Source organism: Ambystoma mexicanum, chromosome 12 (assembly GCF_040938575.1).
Source record: "Ambystoma mexicanum isolate Mex_15411 chromosome 12, UKY_AmexF1_1, whole genome shotgun sequence".
In the NCBI taxonomy this organism is placed as follows: Eukaryota; Metazoa; Chordata; class Amphibia; order Caudata; family Ambystomatidae; genus Ambystoma; species Ambystoma mexicanum.
In genome coordinates, this window is record NC_090936.1 from 149,768,622 (window position 1) to 149,789,903 (window position 21,282).

Consider the following 21,282-nt stretch of genomic DNA (forward strand, 5'->3'; position numbering starts at 1 on the left):
GCATTGTTTCTCTACCAAGAGTTTATCGTAGTGATGCGTGCCTTGTTGTGGTGTTCCATGCTTTTTTGAAGCGCCCGCTTGGTATGCGATCAATACTGGTTGGTAGTCGATTGTGGAGCTTTTATTGGGCGCCGAGGAGCTCCGTTTATCCTTCTAGTTTGCAGATAGTTCCAGAATTCTCTCTTTTGTTAATCGAAGACTGTTTCCTTGGTTGGTAACTTACACCATTTCCTTCATTGTCAGGCTTGGAGATCTTTGTGAGCACCACGAGATTTCCAGGATGTTATGGTCGCTTGCCTTGGCACATATTATGTTGAATGATATTAGGTTGGCCATTGCCTCCGAGGCGAATATATAGTCGATGGTGGCGTTTTGATTGTTTCTTTCCCATGTTGGAATTTGGGATGCTTTGGGGGAGATTTGGTCTAGGTTGAAGATAAGTCTGAAGTCCATCAGTTTCACCCATTTTTGCCCTCTGGAGTCGCCCCTGTTGTAAGAGGTTCTTTTGTGATCGGGCAGTTCGCGTTTAGGTCTCCGCATATGATCAGCATTATTTCCATATTGGCTTGAATGTCATCTATTTCGGATTGCAAAATCTGTAGGAATCTCTCATCAGTGATGGCTTTGGGGTTCCAATAGGTGGTTATTATGACCATTGAGTATTTCTGAGTCTTCTTGCTGGCTGGATCCATCCTGGTCCACTTCACCTGTACCGACAGGTGGCTTTGGGAGTAGGAGCGCTTTTTTCAATTTCCAGGCCGCAGCCTGTTCGAACTGCAATTAGGAGGCCGGCTGATGGGCGGCCTTTCAGGGCTCTTTTTGCTGGCGCTATTTCAATTTGCGTAGCCGTCTATTGCTGGAGCCGTTGCCAGCCAGGTCTCCTGAAGTGCCAAGATGTCATATGCAACCAAATTGGTATCTCCCGTTGTCAAAGTGTTTGAAACCCCTTGTGTTCCATGATCCCAGTTTTAGTGAGGCCGGTGTATGAATCTTTCCTTCTTCCAATCTTGGGTTTTCTTGTCTTTTTATGCCTCACTGCTGGGTGCCATTTACTGTACCCAGAATTTGGTGGTTTCGGTAACCACGTCCAAAGTTGTTTTATTGGAGCGAAGGAAAGTGTGGATCGTGTTGTTTTGTGTTAGGATTGGAATGGCTGGCTGTTTCAAGGTTCTTTGTTGGTGTGGGCGCCTTTTCTTGCGGGAGACCTTCACTATCCGGGGGGTTAAAGTTTCCTGTTTGTTCTGGTCTTTGTAAGTCCAAGGTCTTCGTTTGGCGTCGTCGGTTGGGTGAAGTTCCATGGTTTGATTCTGCCCGATGGTAGCATGCCGTTTTCATCCTGAAGTGCACCCTTTGGCTGCCTGGCGTTTTGTTTTCTGTATCTTTGTCAGGGAAGGGATTTTTGTCTTGATATTTAGTTAGGAGAAGCCCCTTTCTGAGTAGGGTTTTTAAATTTTCCCTAATGATGATTGCTCTTGAGGATTCTCTTATATGTATGTAGGCCTTAGCCTTTCTGGCTTTGTGATAGGGTTCGACAAGAGTGATGTCGTCAGGGTTTAATCGTTTAAGGTAGTTTGTACTCCTCAGAATCATAACTGTTCCTCTATTCAGAGTTATGGCTTCTGAGTTTTTTTCTGTTTGTTCCAATTTGAAAATAATGCTTCTCGGTAGAGTTTTGAATTGCCCTCTGGCAGGTCGAGGTTTGTTATGAGCATTTGCATCCTTGCGGGATGGTTTTCTGCTGTCTGGTATTTTGCGATCTGTACTTGCATGTTCCCTCTGTCTCTTCATTGCGGCAGGCCCTTCGTTTACTCTTCTTTGCCTGTCGGTATAGAATACAGATTGTTTTGGTTGGAATGATTCTTTTGAGAGTCGTGGTTCAAAGGGCAGGTTTGGGGTGTGAGTTGTTGAACTGTTTCGTATATGTTTTTTTGGCAGAGTTTTTTTTCCGAAGGTGCTCTCAGAGGCTGGTTCACGGTTTCGCAGATTTTTGTTAACCCCTGCCTCAGGGGAGAGAAGAACGGTTATGTCCATCGCACTTTTGTCGGCCATGAAGTCCTCGATTGTCCTCGGGGACTTTTGAGTTAAGTGACGGGGTGGACTTTGGACGAGCAGAGTTATGGTTTTCGGTTGATTGAATACGAGGTAGTTTTGCTTTTGGGAATTTTCGTTTTTGGGAGAGGGTTTGATATGATTTGGAGAATCAATGATGATGCAGGTCTCTTTACTCGGCCTTGCTTTGACAGTAGGTACTTTTTTACTTGTGCTCTCAGGTTTGTTATTTCCTGTTGTAGTATCTTGTTGGGCGCCTGAGAATACAAACGGTACTACGCCTGGAGGCGGGTCTGTTTGAGTTTGAGCACAGGGTCTTTGCGATTTTGGTCCTTCAGGTTTGTTTCTGGCCATGTCTTATAGATCTCTTTGGGAGTTTGGGCAGGCGTGACAGCCTTTCGGATTATTTTCCTTTGCGGTGATGAATCCCTCGATGTAAATCATTTTGGTATGGATCAGTGCGATGAGTGGCATGGTCTTTGAGGGTCTCATTTAGAGATTTGTATAGTTTGCCGAATGGTGCTAGGGCAATCGTGATTGCCGGTATTATCGTCATCATGTCTGGCTTTTTTGTTGGGGTTTCTTTGGGTAGAGTATAAGTGTGGGAATTGCTTCTGATCGGCGTCCCAAAGGGCAAGTCATGTGGGGTCCTTTCGTCCAGCAGGTTCTGTGTGAGCCGGGCATCTCGTGGCAGATGTGGTAGGGAAGATCGTCTCACAGGTCTTTGGGATCCTGTAATCTGCCAGTCTACGTCGGACACCGTTCTAGGGTGTGGATCTGTTAAGAAATTAACGTTGTGAGGTTCTTTGGTCTTGCCCGGTGTGGAAGAAAGGAGGTCTCTGGGAAGAGGGCCTTCCAGTACATCACAGTCCTTAGGTTTCCCTGCAAAAGGGGGCGAGTCCTGGTGAAAGAGGTCTGGCCTCTTGCCCGAGTGGACGGGGGATGTTGAATTAGAGGGGGGCAGTTGTGGGGATTTGCCCAGTGTGCCACCCTCGTCGAAGGCACTGGTCTTGTTCGAAATATGCTCCGAGGAAGGAGTTTGCAAGTGCTTTCTTCTGCGGCGCCGGGTCTGGTGCAGCTTTACCAATTAGAGGCGTTCTGCTGTGACTAGAGGTGTAGGCATTTTTGCGTGTTTTTAGGACCGGCTGCACATCCGCTAGGGCTTCTACGATTTCCTCATCCAAAAGTTTGGTAAGGACCTCATGCTTTCTTTTACCTTGTCTCACAAATAGTTCTTTTAATGAGTTGCAGAGGATGGTTTTTGAGCTTATTCCCCTGTTGGGCATTTGAGACCCCTTTTTAATTGGCGCCGGTCTTTGGCCTTTCTTGTTGGTGTTTTTTTTTTGTGTTAGTTTTTATGGTGTTCATTTCACCATTAGGGGCTGTTTGAGCCTCTCTCCGGGGATTAGATGTAGTTTCCCCCTTTTTTCTTTTTCTGGGGTTTGGGCTGGTGATTATATACATTTTCCCATTCGTCCCCTGTGATGTCAGGCCTAGCTGTGCCACTCAGTGCTTCTCCGATCTTGGTGGATGTCAACTGGGCTGTGGGTTTGGCCACAGGGGGAGCTAGAGAGACGGGTAAGCTGCTCGTGGCTGCAGCAGTGTCTGCGTTGCGCGGCTCCGGGACTTGCGGTCGGAGCTCCTGGAGTTCGCCAGAGTGGACCTGCGCCGTGATCGCGAGAGGCACTGCGAGCCCCGCCAAAGTCCGCGAGCCTCCAGGCCACAGAGAGGACTCGGGTGGGGAGGATTGACCTCTGGGCCTGTCGGCCGGGGACTCGGACACGTCCCAGGAGCCCCCCGGCTCGCGCAGGTCCTGCGGCTTGGTTTCTCCATCCAAGGTAGGTAGAGTTTCCGAGAAGGCTTGCAGGTTGATTTTGTTAGCTGTTGTAGTTAGCAGTACAGGGGCAGCCTCGCGCTCCAGGCCTCTCTCAAGTTGGGGCAAGTCCCTCGCAGACAGTAATCCGACTGGCTGCACTGGGTTGCCTCCAACAGAAAGATCGAGCCAAGCGTTCTCTGCTGCCCCAGTTGTGTTTTCCTTGCGTCCCGTGATGTTGTCTTTTTGTAATTCTCCGGGGCTCGGAGCAGGGTCCGAAGCGGCGTCATCCATTGCATTTAGAGTCTCACATTGGGTAAATAGATTTTCTGCCGGCGAATGCGCCCCTTTTTTAGATGTTTTCCGATAGATCTGAGCCAGTTTCATAGTGCGGAGTTGTGCACCTGCAATACTGCTAGGGCTGCTTCCCGGTAGGGTGGCGTTTATGGTTAATAGTCTTAGTGGATTGCTTTACGGGTTGCAGGGGGCATAATGGCAGTTGGGTTTGGCGTGAGCTTCGCAGGCGCCTTTTCTCGTCTTTTGCCCCCTCAATTGGTGTTACAGCAGGGTGATGTTGTTGGCCATCTTGATCCGAGGCCATGCCCTTACCAGGCCGGACAGTGACTGCAGAGACTGCACTCGACTCTTCCACGACTCCGCGGCCCCTCCGCGGTTTAGGTGGGTTGAAGTATCCTCCCACAAATAAACAGTGAAGGTAGACTCAGCAACTTGAGAGCGCTGAAAGGGGTCTGTACTGCAAAGACTGAACTAGACTCTGCCACGACTCCGCCTATAAAGCATTATACTTCCTCAACCCATGTGTGACCTTTCCCCATCCATCCGAATACTAGCCTGTGCCAGCAGTTGCTGCAGCACCAAATATGTGACATGGAGCAGCAGCAGTGCGATGGGCTGGTGGTGGGACGATCTAGGTCTAGCACTGAACTGGCCCGGCCCGCCCACACCGCTGGTATTATGGGGCCAAGATTTTTTTGGGCACTGGAACTTCTTTTTTTTACAAATTAAGCTGGCCTGAGTCGCATCTAGATAGAATTGTGAATGTTAGCATATGCCATACCTAGATGGAACTTGAATGTTAGCATGTGCCACACTTAGAATTGAGAACATTAGCCTGCGCCGTAGCTAGATAGGATTGTGAATGTTAGCATATGCCACACCTAGATGGAATTTGGATGTTAGCATGTGCCACACTTAGAATTAAGAACAGTAGCCTGTGCGGTACCTAGATAGGATTGTGAAGGTTAGCAAGTTCCACACTTAGACGGAATTATGTAAGTCAGCAAGAGCTACACTTAGACAGAACTGTGAATGCTTGCATGTTAAATGTCATATAACCCACTAACCAAAATAAACTCAAACTCCCTGCATACTCATCTAAAATAAAACTCACACAACCATCTCTCGCACAACAAGCTGCACGCACTTCACCACACTGCCACAACACATAAGCCTCACCAACAGCACAAGCGGACTGACACTGATACAATACTCGCACCAAAGCTCAGCACCCAGTGTCTATCGAATTGAAGCTGCAACAGTACACCACTCCTCTCACTATCCTACTCCCTCTTCACCTTACTAACCCATCCCATCATCTCATATACAGATCCGCCAGAGCACCTGGGAAACAATTCCGTTGGTGACGGTGCGCTATACAAGTACCTTTAACATAACATAGACCAATGACCCGGTTAATTTTGATAGACAATGGACCTTAAGCATTGTGCTGAAGAGTAGGAGCCATCTAGATTTGGTATGGGTGGAGAATAGAAGGTACGCTTTCTTTGTGGCTGTTTTTGAGCAGTGGTAACCATCTGCACACAGCCTTTTGGAGTTTTCCACAAGAGTTCGCGATTTAAATGTCTTTTTACTATTTCAACTGGCCAGTGTTAGGGCAAATTATATCTATGCAATCTGAGCTAACTGCTGTGACTTTTATTCCTTTTGTTGATTAATCAATGGGAGGTAGAGTGTTGCGTAACGGGGGGCTAGCTCCAGGATAGACAACACCCTATCTCCATGATTGACCATCTTGAGGGTGCAGAAGGACAGTGTCCTAGTATGTAGGCAAAGGGTGGCTAGAGGTGAAGGGGCAAAAACGGTGAGGGCTGAACAGGGCAGAAGCATAGGTAAATAGGTCCTTGGGGGAAGGAGCGCAGAAGGGGCTTTTGCACTTTCTGCCAATAGATTAGGCCTTTAAGAGAACCAATTGAAAAGACATGGCAGGCTTTTCCCAGGTTCCTCGAGTGTTGCGGGAGTGCAAGAGGGGAGCTACCTGGTGGGTTGAATGGACTCTGGTTTTGTTACAGGAAGGATACCTTGGACTGGTACTCATTTTGCCATCCAATGGGGGGGGGGAAGCTTTGCAGAGGTTTTCCAGGCGGCTGAGCAGGTGATTCAAAGCCCATTTGTGAGACCGTCCTGGGTTTTTCCACTTTTATTGGCCTCTCCTGTTTCCGATGGCCTCCTCTCCTTTCCCGATCCCTCGCTCTCCTCTCAGCTCCGTTTCCCTCCCTCCCGCCTCCCAGATCACCCACCTCCCCTGATTGGCCATCCTTCCCTGTTGTATCTGGCTGCATCGTCCAAATTACACACTGTGCTCGCCATTTCCAAGCGGCTGAGCAGGTGAGTCAAGGACCCATATGTGAGACCCTCCTGGGTTTTTCAACTTTTATTGGCCTCGCCTGCGCCCGATCGTCTCCTCTCTGTTCCCTCTCCCTCACTCCCCTCTCGCCTCTCCGGCTCTGTTCCCATCCCTCCCAGCTCCCCTAATTGGCCATTCAACCATTCATTACCGACCTTCTGAGGCCAGCCCTCTAGCCATGCAGCCCCTACGGCTAAGGGCCCCGAGGCAAAGGGCCGCTCCAACAGAGGTGGTTTCAGATCATGTCAGCAGGGGAAGCCAGTTGCCAGCTGTCAACCAGCAGCAACGAACAAGGTAGGAGAGGCCAGGATGGGGAGTAGAGCAATCACTCTACTATGGAAGCCCTGCCATACAACAAATCTACATACCTTGGAACAGTACTGTGTCTCTGAAATAGAACTGACTATTAGACTGCGCCACACCTCTATCAGTGCTTAGGCTTGCATTAAACTCGCATTGTTAAATGTAGGCCTTTCTCGCACTATACAGGACACTGAAATCTGGCTAGTCTCAGATTTGCACTCATTCTGAATTGGTAGGTGTCCACTCGAGCTGCGTTTAGTCTTGCACTCAAATTACATTGTTAGGCCTTTCTCTCACTATACAGGACACTCAGATCTAGCTGTGTTTGGTCTTGTACTCATCTTGCACTGTTAGAGTTAGGCCTCTCTCACACTATACAGGATTCTCTAATGTAGCTGTGTTTAGTCTTGCACGCAAACCAAGCTGTGCTTAGTCTTGCACACTAGCCAAGCTGTGCTTAGTCTTGCACACTAGCCAAGCTGTGCTTAGTCTTGCACGCAAACCAAGCTGTGCTTAGTCTTGCGCTCAAAGCTAGCTTTAGTCTTGCACTCAAATCTAGCTGCGTTTAGTATTGCACTCATCTTTAGGTTAGGTGTAGGCCTCTCTCCCACTATACAGGATTATCGAGTCTAGCTGTGCTTAGTCTTGTACTCAAACCCTGTTTAGACTACCTTGACACACATCTAGAGGGGAACAGACCATGATAGGATTGTACCAACCCCCACCAATACCTCAGAGAACACCACAGACAGCTACCTAATTGAGTCCTACACCACCTTAAAACAGTACGCCCAGTACCCCCAACCCTTTTGGGCAGCGCTCATTAGGATACATACCCAACCCACCTGAAGAACAGACAGCACCAATAAAGCACCCAAACAAACCAGCAATGGAGGAATCGCCAATTCTGCCCTAGCACAAGACACTACAGTCAACCTCTTGGCCCGTTATCTGTGCACCGAGCACCAAAATGCCCGGAACAGAAACAGGCGCCGAGAAAGAACACAAAATCATTCCACAATGGACATGGACACACAAACTCAACTTACCCCAGCAGTAACAGCCTCAAATGCAGGAAACACCCCGCCAAAAACCACTAGGATCAGAATAAACTTCGAAAGAGAAAAACCTTATATCTCACACCATACCTCGCAACAACCCCAGAACCTGGATACCCCAACGACACCGAGACATCGAACCATGCAAAGAATCATCTGGGACAGCCAGAAAAATAGACGGGCGCACCCAAGAAGTGTGTGAAAACACTGACCCCATCACCTCATACATCACAAGAACAGAAGGGCACCACCAACACCCACGGCACGCCAGACAAAATGACGAAGTACTAATAACCAACAACCCAACCATTAACCTAATGGACCTATTCAATGAAGAAGAAGCCTTCTTAGCCTTCGCCTATTCCAGGCAATCGGCAGGAATAGGGAAGCACAGCTATTGAACCACCAAGCTTTCAGTCTAGCAGACCGCTTCAATGAAGATGCAGCCCTCGCTGATCTTCATCCCCATCCAATCAACGCCAAAACAGATGCACCACAACCAAACAACTGCAAAACAAAGAACAACTAATAAGCAAAACCACACCAAGAAGATCCACTGCAATTTAATCAATGCAAGGTCAATGTGCAAACATGCCACCGAAATTTACAATCTCCTTTGCGACAGAGGGATTGACATCCTATTTGTAACAGAAACATGGCTAGATGACAACTACAAGATCACCCTCAACAACTGCCTGCCTGAAAACTTCAAATGCGTTCAAACAAACAGAAAAACCAAAAGAGGGGGGGGGGACTGGCAATCATCCACAAGGAACATCTGGCTATCAAATTGGAAGACATACTAAACATTGATAAATGCGAATCCATCATATTGCTATCAGTAAACCCCAAAACAAACCTGAAATTCATACTGATGTACAGACCACCAACCTATGATGCAATCTTCGTAAATGCCCTCACGGAAGCAATCACCATCCTACCCATCAAACACAACCAACTAATAGTCCTTAGAGATTTCAACATCTGGTTTGAAGAAGAAACCACAACCACACAAAAATCTCTAACCAGCCAACTAGCAGTAATGCATCTACAACAACTAGTCAAAGGAGCAACCCACTCGGCAGGTAATACAATTGACGCAATCTTTGTGAACAAACTCCTCCTTACTACGGTACCCCCAATTCAAATTCTCTGGAGCAACCACCTCATCATTCCCTTCGTAATCAAAAAGACCACTCTAGTAAATAGGCAACTAGACAAACCAACGACCACCATGAAAAGAAACTGGAGAACCATCAAAAACTGCAACCTAATTGAACTCCTGGAGCTCAGCAAACCGCAACCAACATTTTTAGAAGATGCAGACCTGGACATAAAAGTAGCCATGCTTCTCTCCTGGATTGTAACAACTATCGACAATATCGCCAAAGAAAAACCTTTCACTCCTCATAAAAGTGCAATGGCAAGATGTTTCACTCCACTAATCAGCACCATGAAAAGGAAAAAATGAAAACTAGAACTAGATTGGAGAATAAAAAAATGACACTGCAAAGAAGAAATTCCTGCAACATAACCGCACATACAAAAGGGAAATACAAAAAGCAAAGAGGAAACTTTGCAACAACCGAATTTTCGAAGTACCAAACACCCAAAAAGAACTCTTCAAAATCATAAATGAAATAAAAAAAACAGGCTGCAACAACCCACCAACTCCTTTGACGAAACTATGCAATGACCTAGCAGACCACTTCAAAAACAAAATCAGCAGCATCCAACGAACCATACAAAGCAGACCATCCGATCATACTATGATCCCCATCTACCCTCAGGAGGAATACCCAAACAAACTGCAAAGCTTTCCTGAAATATCAGTGGAGACTTTCGTCAAACTGGTAAATCAAAGCAACAACTCAGGCTCTCTTGAGGACGCCTTCCCCTCCCCCCCCCCCCCGACATATACAAATCAATACCACAGGCACGTCCTCAACCTTTCAATCACGACCGGGAAAGCACCACAAGCCTTCAAATCAGTGTACATCAGGCCACTACTCAAAGATACAGCGGGAACCACAGAGGATCTCTCCAACTACATACCCACCTCTAACATACTGTACACAGACAAGCTGCTCAAAACGTACATATACGAAATGACGCAAGAATTCCTAGAAGAGCACTGCCTACTAGACCAGGCACAAGTTGGTTTCAGACCAATGAGAGGAACAGAATCAGCTCTCCTCTCAATAGGGGATGGCCTAAAAATAAATGCAGACTCGGACAACAGTATTGCCTTAATAATTCTAGAGCTATCTGCCGCATTCGACACAGTTCGTCACGACATCCACATGACGAGATTAGAAGGAGTCGGAATAACAGCCACCGCCCTACTGTGGATCAAATCCTTCCTAACAAACAGGTCGGAAACCGTATGGATAAAACCTTTCATATCCAACCCGAGAGACTCCACATGTGGAGTACCACAAGGATCATCCCTCTCCCAGCTATTATTCAACATCTACCTATCTCTACTAATCAAAAGCAGTACACAAACAAGGCGCTGAGTTCCTGAGAGACAAATTGCTCCTACATCAACCAACAACAACGCTCAGATCAAGCCACGACATTCGCCTGGAAACGAAACTCTTCAATAAAAGAAATTCGGAGGATCTTCTTTCTCTCACCTGGCGCTGAAAACTTGGAATGACCTAGCAAAGAACATACGCAACACAAGAAACCACCTACTATTCAGGAAACTACTCAAAACCTGGCTCTTCATCTCATAAGAAGAAGACCGCCCACAAGGAGACACAAACAACATAATAAACGATGAATGAAGAGTCAGGCCCTGATTCACACTAAGCAATCGACTGGGAATAGATTCTAAGGAAGACACTATACGACATTCCGAACGACTAACCGAAAGATAGCCATGATAGGAAACTAAAGACCGAATACATAGCAAGACCAAGACGGAAGTACTAGGACGAATCATCAATAGCAACCCAAAGAATACGGAACACCCATCACTTAGCTCAGAAACCGGAGGGGAGGAATAGACACATTATACAATGCTCATTAGGATACAGCTGGGACCGCGCCACGCCACCACACACCCAACAACCGAATAATAGATTTTAATGAAGATACTCCATGACATACCGAACGACTAACTGAGAGATAGCCATGATAGGAGGACACACTAAAGACTGAACCCATAGGCTGACCAAGACGGGAGTACTAGGATGACTCATCAATAGCACCCTGGCCCTGAACCATACCTAGCACCAACAGACCAAGGTCACAATAGAGAACAATGGAATAGGGAAATCCCATCCTCTGCTCCCACAACAGAGGGATAGAAATTAGACATACCTAATCACATTATACAATGCTCATCAGAACACCGCCGGGACCGCGCTGCAGCATCACACACTACAGTCAGACAGCCAATAAGAAATCAGTAACAACCCCACCCACAGGAATACAACGCAAATTAGAACCAGGATACAGAACCCACTAACTCTACTTTCAACTCTCTGCATACTCAACCCACCCAAAACTCACACAACCATCTCTCACCCAGCAATCCGCATGCACTTTACAACACTGCACAAACAACATACAAACAACACATAAACAGCACCAACAGCATACAAGGTCTCTCCCGGTCCTATACTTGCACCAAAGCTCAGTGCACGGTGTATAACGAACTGAAGCCGCCAACCACTTCTCCCACTCTCCTACTTCCTCTCCACCCGAATAACGCACCCGCGCTCCTTGTTTACAGATCCGCCAGAGCGCCTGGGGAATTCTGTTGGTGACGGTGCGCACTATAAATACCTTTAACATAACATAACTGATCGGCAATGTGAGGACTGATCAGTCACACGGGCACAAGACAACTCAGAGCAAGGACAAGAAAAAGGAAACTGGCAAAGCAGAATTGCAGCGGGACCCAAAGGTGAGAGGTGGATTACGTACTTACGCGCTGCTGTGGATAATAATGCACTCTGGCTGTTGTCCACTGGGTGGTGAGACAACACAGCTATCCAAAAACAAGTGCTCTCCTTGACACTGCGCCCACTGATTATCTAAACCGCGACCAAAAGAAGCCACCTACTGAATAACAAATGGGGAGAGGGGCGATCAGGAATAGTGGCTACGGGAGCTGGTCACATTTATTGACTGGATAGTGGATGCAGAAGGCATGGAGAGCATGCACTTTATTACTGACATTTTTGGGTGCTTAGTGTTGAGAATATAGTGTTTATTAGACAATAGACCAGTGCAATTCTGGTCCAGAGCATACGAGGTGCTTTTTAGTTAAACATATGTTTCACAAATAGTGATCTTTCAACCAGATTTGCAAACGTTATGCCACAGGTCAATATGGGTCGCGTGCCCTTTTTGAAAGACGAGGTTGGCACAGTGCGCCAGTTGCTGTTGTGATAGTCATGGTGACAGGTGCTTTCTCCAGTACCAGGCACTCTTTAGTGCTGCAGATTTCCAGATCTCGAAGGAAACCAGACCAAAAGGTGGATTTGGACTCTTGTGCAGAAACAAAAAACATTCACAACCCTAAGAAGACCAACAGCGCACTAATACAAAAACTAGGCCTGTTTTCCATATCGTTTAAACACACAAATTCACCACCACAGTGAAGGGACCCAAGATGAGCCAACACTGAGGCAGCACTAGCACAAGCCAAAAAAAACAAAAAAACATTTGGGAGGTTTCCCCGTTCTGTTTTACTCTTAACGCAATACTCCCGTTATAGCGCCAGAATTGTTGAACAGCAACCTCTGGGAGAGACGGATACAGCCACAGCACAGACGAGAAGGGCGAGTCATGATCCCTTCAACCGGACGCCCAAAGACTCCACACCTACCCATCTCTAAATAAGGTGAAAGTCCAGCTCAAGTGGGGCAGCTTCATCAATGGCGCTTCAGGGCTCACAGGGTGAGCTAGGAAGGGATGCCCAACACCACAGAGGCGACAAATGGGGATGTAGCAGAGTGGGGATGTGATTGCACAATCTCCCCACTGCGTTTGGCCAAGATTCATACAATTTTCCAGTTTTACAGATTTGCAGTCACGTGCTCAGCCCAGCCACAGGAGCAGATTCACCAATGAGGCGCCAGAGTGCTTTGGGCAACATCATACAGGCAACAAAGATGGATGCTGTGAAATTGGCCGCTGCTGGCAAGGCACCTCCACTGCCCTTGGCCCACATGAGTTGTGCCGCAGTATTGGATATCTTGATTGGGAACCCCAGTATAAACAAGCAAACAGTCACCAACAACCTTCACACACTTATTTCCAAATGCAAGATGACCAAACCGCTTGGGGATTATCACCCCCAGAGAGGACAACTAGGATATGGTTGTGTTGAAGGAAAGGGACTCCTTTTCAGGGCACTAAGTACCCTCTACAATTGGAAAGGTTACTGTGGGTGCAATGCCATGTTGAGACTTTCACTCCCTCCTCTCCCTCTTTTTTAACAGAGCATTCAACCTTGGAAAATCATGTTCAGCTTGTACAAATAGAGTTTGCAAGACTGGTGATTCAACTTGGCTCTCTGATTGAACTTCAAAAAGGCCATGCATTTTTATAATGGTCTAAAGAAATGGGAAAGAGTCTTCATAACCACCCAAAGCCTTCTATTTTAAGGAATCACGGCCACACCAGTGACAGGCATGGTGCTGTAGGCCCCAAAGCCACATGTAGCAGTAATTAGCGGCCGACATACCCCATGTGTATTTTCTGCAGCTCATACAACCCAAAGGTTTGAGAGGGTTCATTCTGAAGGCATCCCCTACCTGGGAGGCTAGCGCAGGTTCAACGCGCTCAACTTAGAATCAGAATGCTGCCGTGTAACATGGGTTGAGGTGAAGGCTTAGACCTGGAAGTTGAGACCACTTTAGAAATCGTTCTGCTTCTATCCTAGAGTTGTGTTTTGGAATTCACCAGTCTAAGGTGTAAATCACCACACACAAGTGCGAATGTGCCCGGACATATTTCAACACGCCAGTGTGGTGTAGTCAGATGCAATAGATCCCATCAGCGGAATCAAGAGGTTGGTGAAAATCTGGTATTTTTCGAGAAAAGAGAGTTTGGTTACAATACAGCAATAATAGCAAGCCCTTTTCATATTTCCTTATTGGAATTCAAGGTGTGGACACGCCGATGTTATGGAACCATTAGCAATCCTTGCCCTGAAGATGGACTTTTGTACAGTCCAAAACGCATTGGCAGAATACTGAATAATTGGTGCTATTTGGGATAGGTGACATTCAACCAAAACGCATTGGCAGAATACTGAATAATTGGTGCTATTTGGGATAGGTGACATTCAACCAAAACGCATTGGCAGAATACTGAATAATTGGTGCTATTTGGGATAGGTGACATTCAACCAAAAAAAATAATTTAATTTATGACTCAAAGTGGACACTGTGAACTTAGGTCAAGGGGACCTTTATAATTGTGCCTACAACAAACTTTGGATCATAAGGTTTTTGAATAATAGTGTTTTACGTTGTGGTCACGCAAAGTGAAGGCGATTCTTATGTTATATACAGAGAAATAAAAAGTATGTTTTGTGTTGTCATTTTTGTATCAAGATTTGTGATATATTAAGAATTATGTGATGTTGTCCAAAAAAACAAATACCTGGTGTTCGAAATAAAAGCATTGGGTTTATTTGAAAAAAGTTTGTTACTAGAAACTGTCTTCTTGTTACACTGGGTAGAACTGTTTGAGTGAAAACCCTACAAGTATCCAATTGGAAGAGCAGTAAATGTGAATATTGAATATTACTCAGTTAAGTAATTACCTCGTCTGGTCAAGTTTGCCACACTACAGTTAGTTCATGGCAAGCTGGGCGCCGGTCTTACCATTACTCTACAATTTTTTCCGGTTAAAAGCAGCATGCAAGAAAAAGTGGCCCACATTTCCTGATGCCCCAGAACCTCACCAATTTATTACGGCTACCATGACACAAGACGGGTTTACAAGTACAATATCTAGCCTTTATAGGGCAGCACAGGCGCATACCCCTTCCAAAAACTGTATGAAACGAAAATGGGAGCGAGACCTGGGCATTGCCACAGATGATACTAAAATGGTCCAAATATTGTCTGCACACTAAATCCATTCCGCTTAATGCCAACTTCCGGTTAATACAATTTAAGATCCTGAATCACCTACATATTACACCACACAAATCTTCCAAATTTAACCCAGCACGGGAAATACACTGCCCCAAATCTAACTCCAACATGGCAAACTCTATTCAGATGTACTGGAACTGCCCCCCGATCAGAGCATTCTGGGAAGAAGTTGCCGAGACAGTTAGCGCCATTGTTGGGCTTTCTATACCAGCAACACAGCAGAAGTACCTGCTGGGAGACATTGGCAAGGCGTCAGTCAAGATCCGCCGCTTTGTAGCTGTTGCAAGTGCGATCGCCAAGAGGAACATTCTGCATGTATGGAAAGCTAAATCAGCCCCAAATCATAGATCCTGGCTGAAGGACTTATTGTACGTCCAAGAGAATGAAGAACAATATGTTCGTTCCGTGTCGGCGGTGTGCAGACCTAAGGACATTTGAGCCCCATTACATGCATACCTATCAAACACTCGAGACAGTGAGGATGAGACCAACTCCTGAATTCTCCAATAACCTGCCCGTTGCGCTGATTGAACATTTCTTAATGTAATTTAAAGACCATGTACTAGTACGCTGTCCAACTTGATGATGAAGATTCGGCTGCATGATTGTTATCCGTCAAAGTTATTGTGCGTGTTTTGTAAATCAGGTAGGGGGCAGGGGGGACAAGTTTTTTTTAGGGTACAGTAGTGAAATATAATGGTCCACAGTTGAACTTATCTATAGGGTGTCCGGATAGGCGGCTGGCAGGGTCTACGACAGGACGATATGCAACGTACTAAGTACATTTTTATGCCCTGCCCGCGAAATTACATTATGATGTCTATTTTGTAATTTTGTACACACCTGTGTTTCCTTTGTAATCTGCTGTTATTTTGGCCAAAAATGTCAATAAAAAGATGTTAACAAAAAATTACCTCATCTGGGAGTAGCCATTGACCTCTCTGACCTATTGTACCCGTCTTTTGAAAAGAGACCAATAATAAACACAAAAAAACAAAAAAAAACTGCAGGCATTAGAGTTCAATTTAGACTTTTGAATTTCTGAGCCTGTTAAACGGATAGAACTGGGACTTGGTTCCCTTAGGAGTGCATTGGTGGCTGGCGTGTAGCGATACACGTTTCCTGCTCTGCAGTGAAGGTTTAGAAGCCTGTAGGAGTATGGCATGAAGCACTCTACAAACCAACAATGATACTTTGTTACACACTGTAGATTAAAAAAAAACAAGAGAACAATGTTTGAACACTCCGTAGAGAAAGAAAGCCAAGAGAACAATGCTCGAACACTCCATAGAGGAAAAACCCAAGAGAACAATGCTCGAACACTCCATAGAGAAAAAAACCCAAGAGAAAAATGCTTGAACACTCCATAGAGAAAAAACCCAAGAGAAAAATGCTTGAACACTCCATAGAGAAAAAACCCAAGAGAACAATGCTCGAACACTCCGTAGAGAAAAAACCCCAAGAGAACAATGCTCGAACACTCCATAGAGAAAAAACCCAAGAGAAAAATGCTTGAACACTCCAGAGAGAAAAAACCCAAGAGAAAAATGCTCGAACACTCCGTAGAGAAAAAAACCAAGAGAACAATTCTCGAACACTCCATAGAGAAAAAATCCCAGAAAACAATGCTCGAACACTCCTTTGAGAAAAAACAACAACTGAACAATGCTTGAAAACTCTGTAGAGAAAACAACCCAAGAGAACAATGCTCGAACACTTGAAAACGCACAGAAACAGGGAAGGAAAAGCTGACATTATATCCTGAAGGGTATTGCCTACACGACCTTCATATCTGACACTCAGTCTAGTGTACTGACGTTTTGCAGATAAAGCGCTTGCTGGTGATGTTTGCATAGATTAAGAATATGCATAATCATAAGAGTCTTTTGGACTTTTAATTGTGAAGCACACCAGGACCAATTTTTCCGCATAGGCCATGTTGTAGCACACAGAGTAATATGGCACAAGTACAAATGTTAAAGCTTGTAGAGGCTAATGGCACAGCAGACATGAACTAACGATACAGTGCACAAGACTGAATGGTGCAGCAACAAATTACTTATTCCAGGAGAGTTTATTGTTAGCCATGCACTCATAATTTCATTTAAAAACGCCAATAAATCTTTATTCTGGGTACAGAATATTCATTTTTCTCATGCAGCTGCTTATTTTGTTTTCATTTGCTTGCCAATTACCATGCTGTCCATTTCATTAGAGCAATTTCAATTTTGGCTGGCAGAGATCCAATAGGTGCATTGCCCTCCTAAAAGTCTTACTCTAATTGGTCATGAGCATCTGCAAAATAATATGTAAATCTTAAAATAAAAATTGACAAAAATCAATTTGGCCAGCAGCAAATGTGGGCCGATGCTGCAATCTGCATTATGACATTTCATTTACATTTTTGTAATCATTGCAGTAAAGAAATTCATGACGCTTAAAGATGGTTCATTGTAGAATCTTTATAAAAAAAAAAAAGAGCACATACATGGCGGTTTTAAACAATCCTCCAAAGTTGTTTGCAAACGCTATCAAAATCAGGTTCATCGCTCCTCTGTGAATATCAGAACATATCTGCTCGACTATTTTGTTGTAAAAAATACATTTTCAAATCCCTTTGCTTGTAAAGCCTTATTTGATCCGACTAAATAACTTCTTTCAACTGTTAGGATTTACAGTGTCACAGAAAAGAGTGCCAAGGTGAGGATGCAGGTGGTCATAAAATGAGGGAAACGGGAATACTGCGGCCATTGTGCAAAACAAAATGGAAGTGCAGCATGCAGTCGGTGAAACACAACATCAAACCTTTATTAAAACTAAGTAACAAGCAGCAGTGAAAACAAAGCCGGGGGCACTCAAAGCTCTACAGCGACAAAGACGGAGAGTTTGACAATGAAAGTGCTGACTGTTCCGTGGCGGAAAAGTTGCATCTGAATGGTTAGTAGAATATCCATGGGCTCTGTGATTGGACGGTTAAGAGTCACAATACCGCTGTGGGTGTTCACTTTTTTTGTGGTGAAATAACCCTCCTCGTTCCCGCTGATGATGGACAGGAAGATGTCATCCCCGGGGACGGAATTGGAGGGACCCATACGGAAAATGTCGGTGGGCACTTGGATGTTGGTAGGAAAAGAGAGCTGGTGATATGTTATTCTCAAAGGCAGGCTCTGGCACTCATTTTCATTACAAGGCAAGCGCTCGCAGCGACTGCAAGAAAAGTGAGAACACAAGACAAAAAAGGTGTATTAGTGCACATGGAAGCAAGCCAGCCAGTGTAATGTCAGAGAATGTGGCCCGGTTAGATTTTGCTTTTTTTCTTTGCAAAATCGAATACATACAGGCTGAAAAGTTTTGTTCTTCCCAAAATATGTTTGAACTAGAAAATAAAAAACTATGAAAAAGTGTAGATTTTTGCAGAAAAGAAGTTCGATCAGGCCACTCAGATGTGTTTGCCATCTTCTCGGTCGGGAGCAAAGCACATTTGATAGGGTACACTTGGCCAACTAATGAATTTGTTAACTATATCAGGTCTGTATTAGTATAATATGAAAATCTACAGGCTGAAATAGTTGAACTGAAAAATAAACACCAATTTGTGCCACCCCAACACAGTTTCCTGCACATGAAAGCCGAATAACAAATTAGTACGTGAGACACTAAAAGAAGTGGGTTTACTGATATTATTTGGTTTTACTGTACTGTAGTGCAACTGTAATGCAATTTCCATTAAGAATGGACATATTTGTCTGAAGAACACTGCCTTATCAGGAGACAAATGGGAGTGTCTTGGTACAAATATCCGAAGCAAACCATTAAAATCTGCATTCTGAATTTCATTGGATTTCCTCGGGAGCATTGATGGAAAACTTTGAATAAGGCCAACAATTAGCATAGGGCAGCAGCCTGAAACCCTTGGCTCTCCAGATGTTTGAGAATACAACTACCATCAGCCCTAGCAAGCATAGTCAATCGTTAGGGAGTATAGGAGTTGTAGTCCAAAACATCTGGAGAGCCGCAGGTTGCAGGCCTCTGGCAATGGGCAAATAAAAGAAAACAGAAAACAGGAAACAGACCACAAGACAAAAAGACACTGGTTTGTTTGGTAACAGAAGAGAGATAATGCCTTGAAAGATGAAATCTGTTATTTATATTAACTTGAAGTGAAATACAAGTATTTAAAACATTAAAATAAAACAGAATGATGTTGCTTAATTTTTAGGTACAGAAACTCATGCCCCAGTAAAAATGGCAATGCCACACTTTCCTCTTTGATGTAGTGCCTCCACATTCTCACATCAGTTCAACAGATAGGAATGATGGGAAAATGAATAGAACGGGATTTCTGAAACACTACCGAGTACTGGTTAGAGTCCAGTTGCCCCCACATTCATACTACTAGTCCTGTGCAGAGTAGGATGGCGCCACCGTTCATTTAGGGAGCCATGCCAATTGAAAAAAGCAAGAACTTCACAAAATGTGTCGTTGAGATTTTCCAAAGCATAATACATGCCCTCAGGGGAAGGCATAGACATGTTTGTGGGGAAAGAGGAATTCATTTGGAGAAACAACACAGGTGCCTAATATTTTGCCCAGTGAGTATGCTCTGATGGCGACTTAGAAAATGCATTGTGAAATGTCCCCCCTATGGGATCCCAATATTAGTTAACCTGCATGTTTTTTTTACAAGAACTAGGATCTAGGAGGGTTATCAATAATGCCTAATGGCTCACTGAGAACAGAAATGCAGTTGCAACTACTTACTTTATGTTATGGCCCATTGAACTAAATTGTTTTGCAGAGTGCGACACCCCTTCAATAGGATAAGCCTACACTAGGCTAATGTTCAGAATCAAAATGTTACTTACCTGTAACACTATTTTTGCTGCTTGATTTAGGTTATAGATGCATATTCTTGGAATATTCCACCATCTAGTTGATGTGCATGAAATCTTCATCTTATTTTGGTGAAGGTTTTCTTTGAGGGCTATGATAGTAATATGCTGAGAGTGGGCCTGGGCTGGTCAAGGCTGGCAGGTCAGTCATACCAGCCCATAGGTCGTATATGGGGAGGGGGTGTCCCCAAGGTTCCCACCACCAAGCCCAGGAGCATGTGTAAAAGCAGCCCTAATAGGAAAATGTTGGTCACTCTAAAAACAAATGCACTACAGCAAACTGGCTATTTTGAGGGAAAGGCTAATCACAGGCATGCAGGAGCCACAGAGTTAGGTCAATGAAGCAGAGTGGTTACAGCACCCACGGTTCACAGACATTGCTAGTGAGAACAATGGTTGCCACTCCAATTTATGGGCTCCCATGTGTCTCAAGAGCGAGAACAAGAATGAAAACTTACATAGACTTGCATCGATAGAGGCAGCAATTCACACTGAGGGTTGCTGGTACGCCAGCAGCAAACAAAGCGATTCCAATCTGGTCGATACAGGCATTGTAACCGCAGGAGTGTCTACTGGCCAATCCAAGACAGGTTCAGAATCAGTAGTTCTTTAGACTAGACCCAATCGCTAAAGACAGTCACCGAAAACAATCACATTAGGCTCACTATCGATTATGATTATTCAATTATACTCTCTGGGCCTTGCTACACAATAAAAAGAGGCTGCAGCAACGAGAGTGGCAAAGTTATGAATGAATATGTAACGTTGAAAAGAAGTGTGTGGTAGTGTGGCACAGAGGCCAGAGATTAGAGGAGGAGGTGCAGTGCACATAAAAGAGTGGAGGAGAGTGGGCCTGAAGTCACGCCCCCTCCATAGGGGGAAGGGCGCTGGTGTGTGGCGCTCCTCTTGCTTCTCTCGGCAGCCATTTGGATTGTTGCCAGGAAACCCCAGGGAGCCACCGGGCAGAGTGGGCCTGAAGCAACGCCACCTCCATTAATTCTGCAGCATACTCCCACGCCGGGGAAATGCCGCAGGTGTTTGGCACCATCTGGGTGTTCAGCACCGAAAGAGTCATACTGACAAGGATTGTGGAACATCTATTCGATAAGATGGAGTACAGGTGAGGAACGGGAAATACCATTGGGCATTATTTTTTTTTTTAAACCTTGCTCTGGCCCTCAACTAACAATGATTGAAATGACTGAAATGGCTGACATCAATATGACAAGCGAAAGAACTCCCATCTCACACTACTCCCCAGGTATACCAGCCTAAACAACTGCGACCCTGAAAATGTGAACAGTGCAGCAAATGATCCAACCAGCCCCACCTCCAAATGATGTGCCTAACGAAGGTTTTAGTGGCCCCACTG

The 21,282-nt window shown here is 45.1% G+C and overlaps 1 protein-coding gene across 2 annotated transcripts in view; it reads right to left on the minus strand.

Annotated features, from left to right (window-relative positions):
* Positions 1-21,282, minus strand: part of FBLN1 (fibulin 1) — a 788,021-nt gene that overhangs the window by 442,780 nt on the left and 323,959 nt on the right. The window contains exon 15 of one of the 2 annotated variants that reach the window (XM_069628190.1): positions 17,461-18,225. The exons of the other annotated variant lie outside the window; for it this stretch is intronic. Within the exon in view, the coding sequence (XP_069484291.1) occupies positions 17,874-18,225 (352 nt within the window). The 3' untranslated portion in view covers positions 17,461-17,873. Of the gene's footprint in view, positions 1-17,460; positions 18,226-21,282 lie in introns of those variants that run through there. 2 annotated transcript variants of the gene reach the window in all.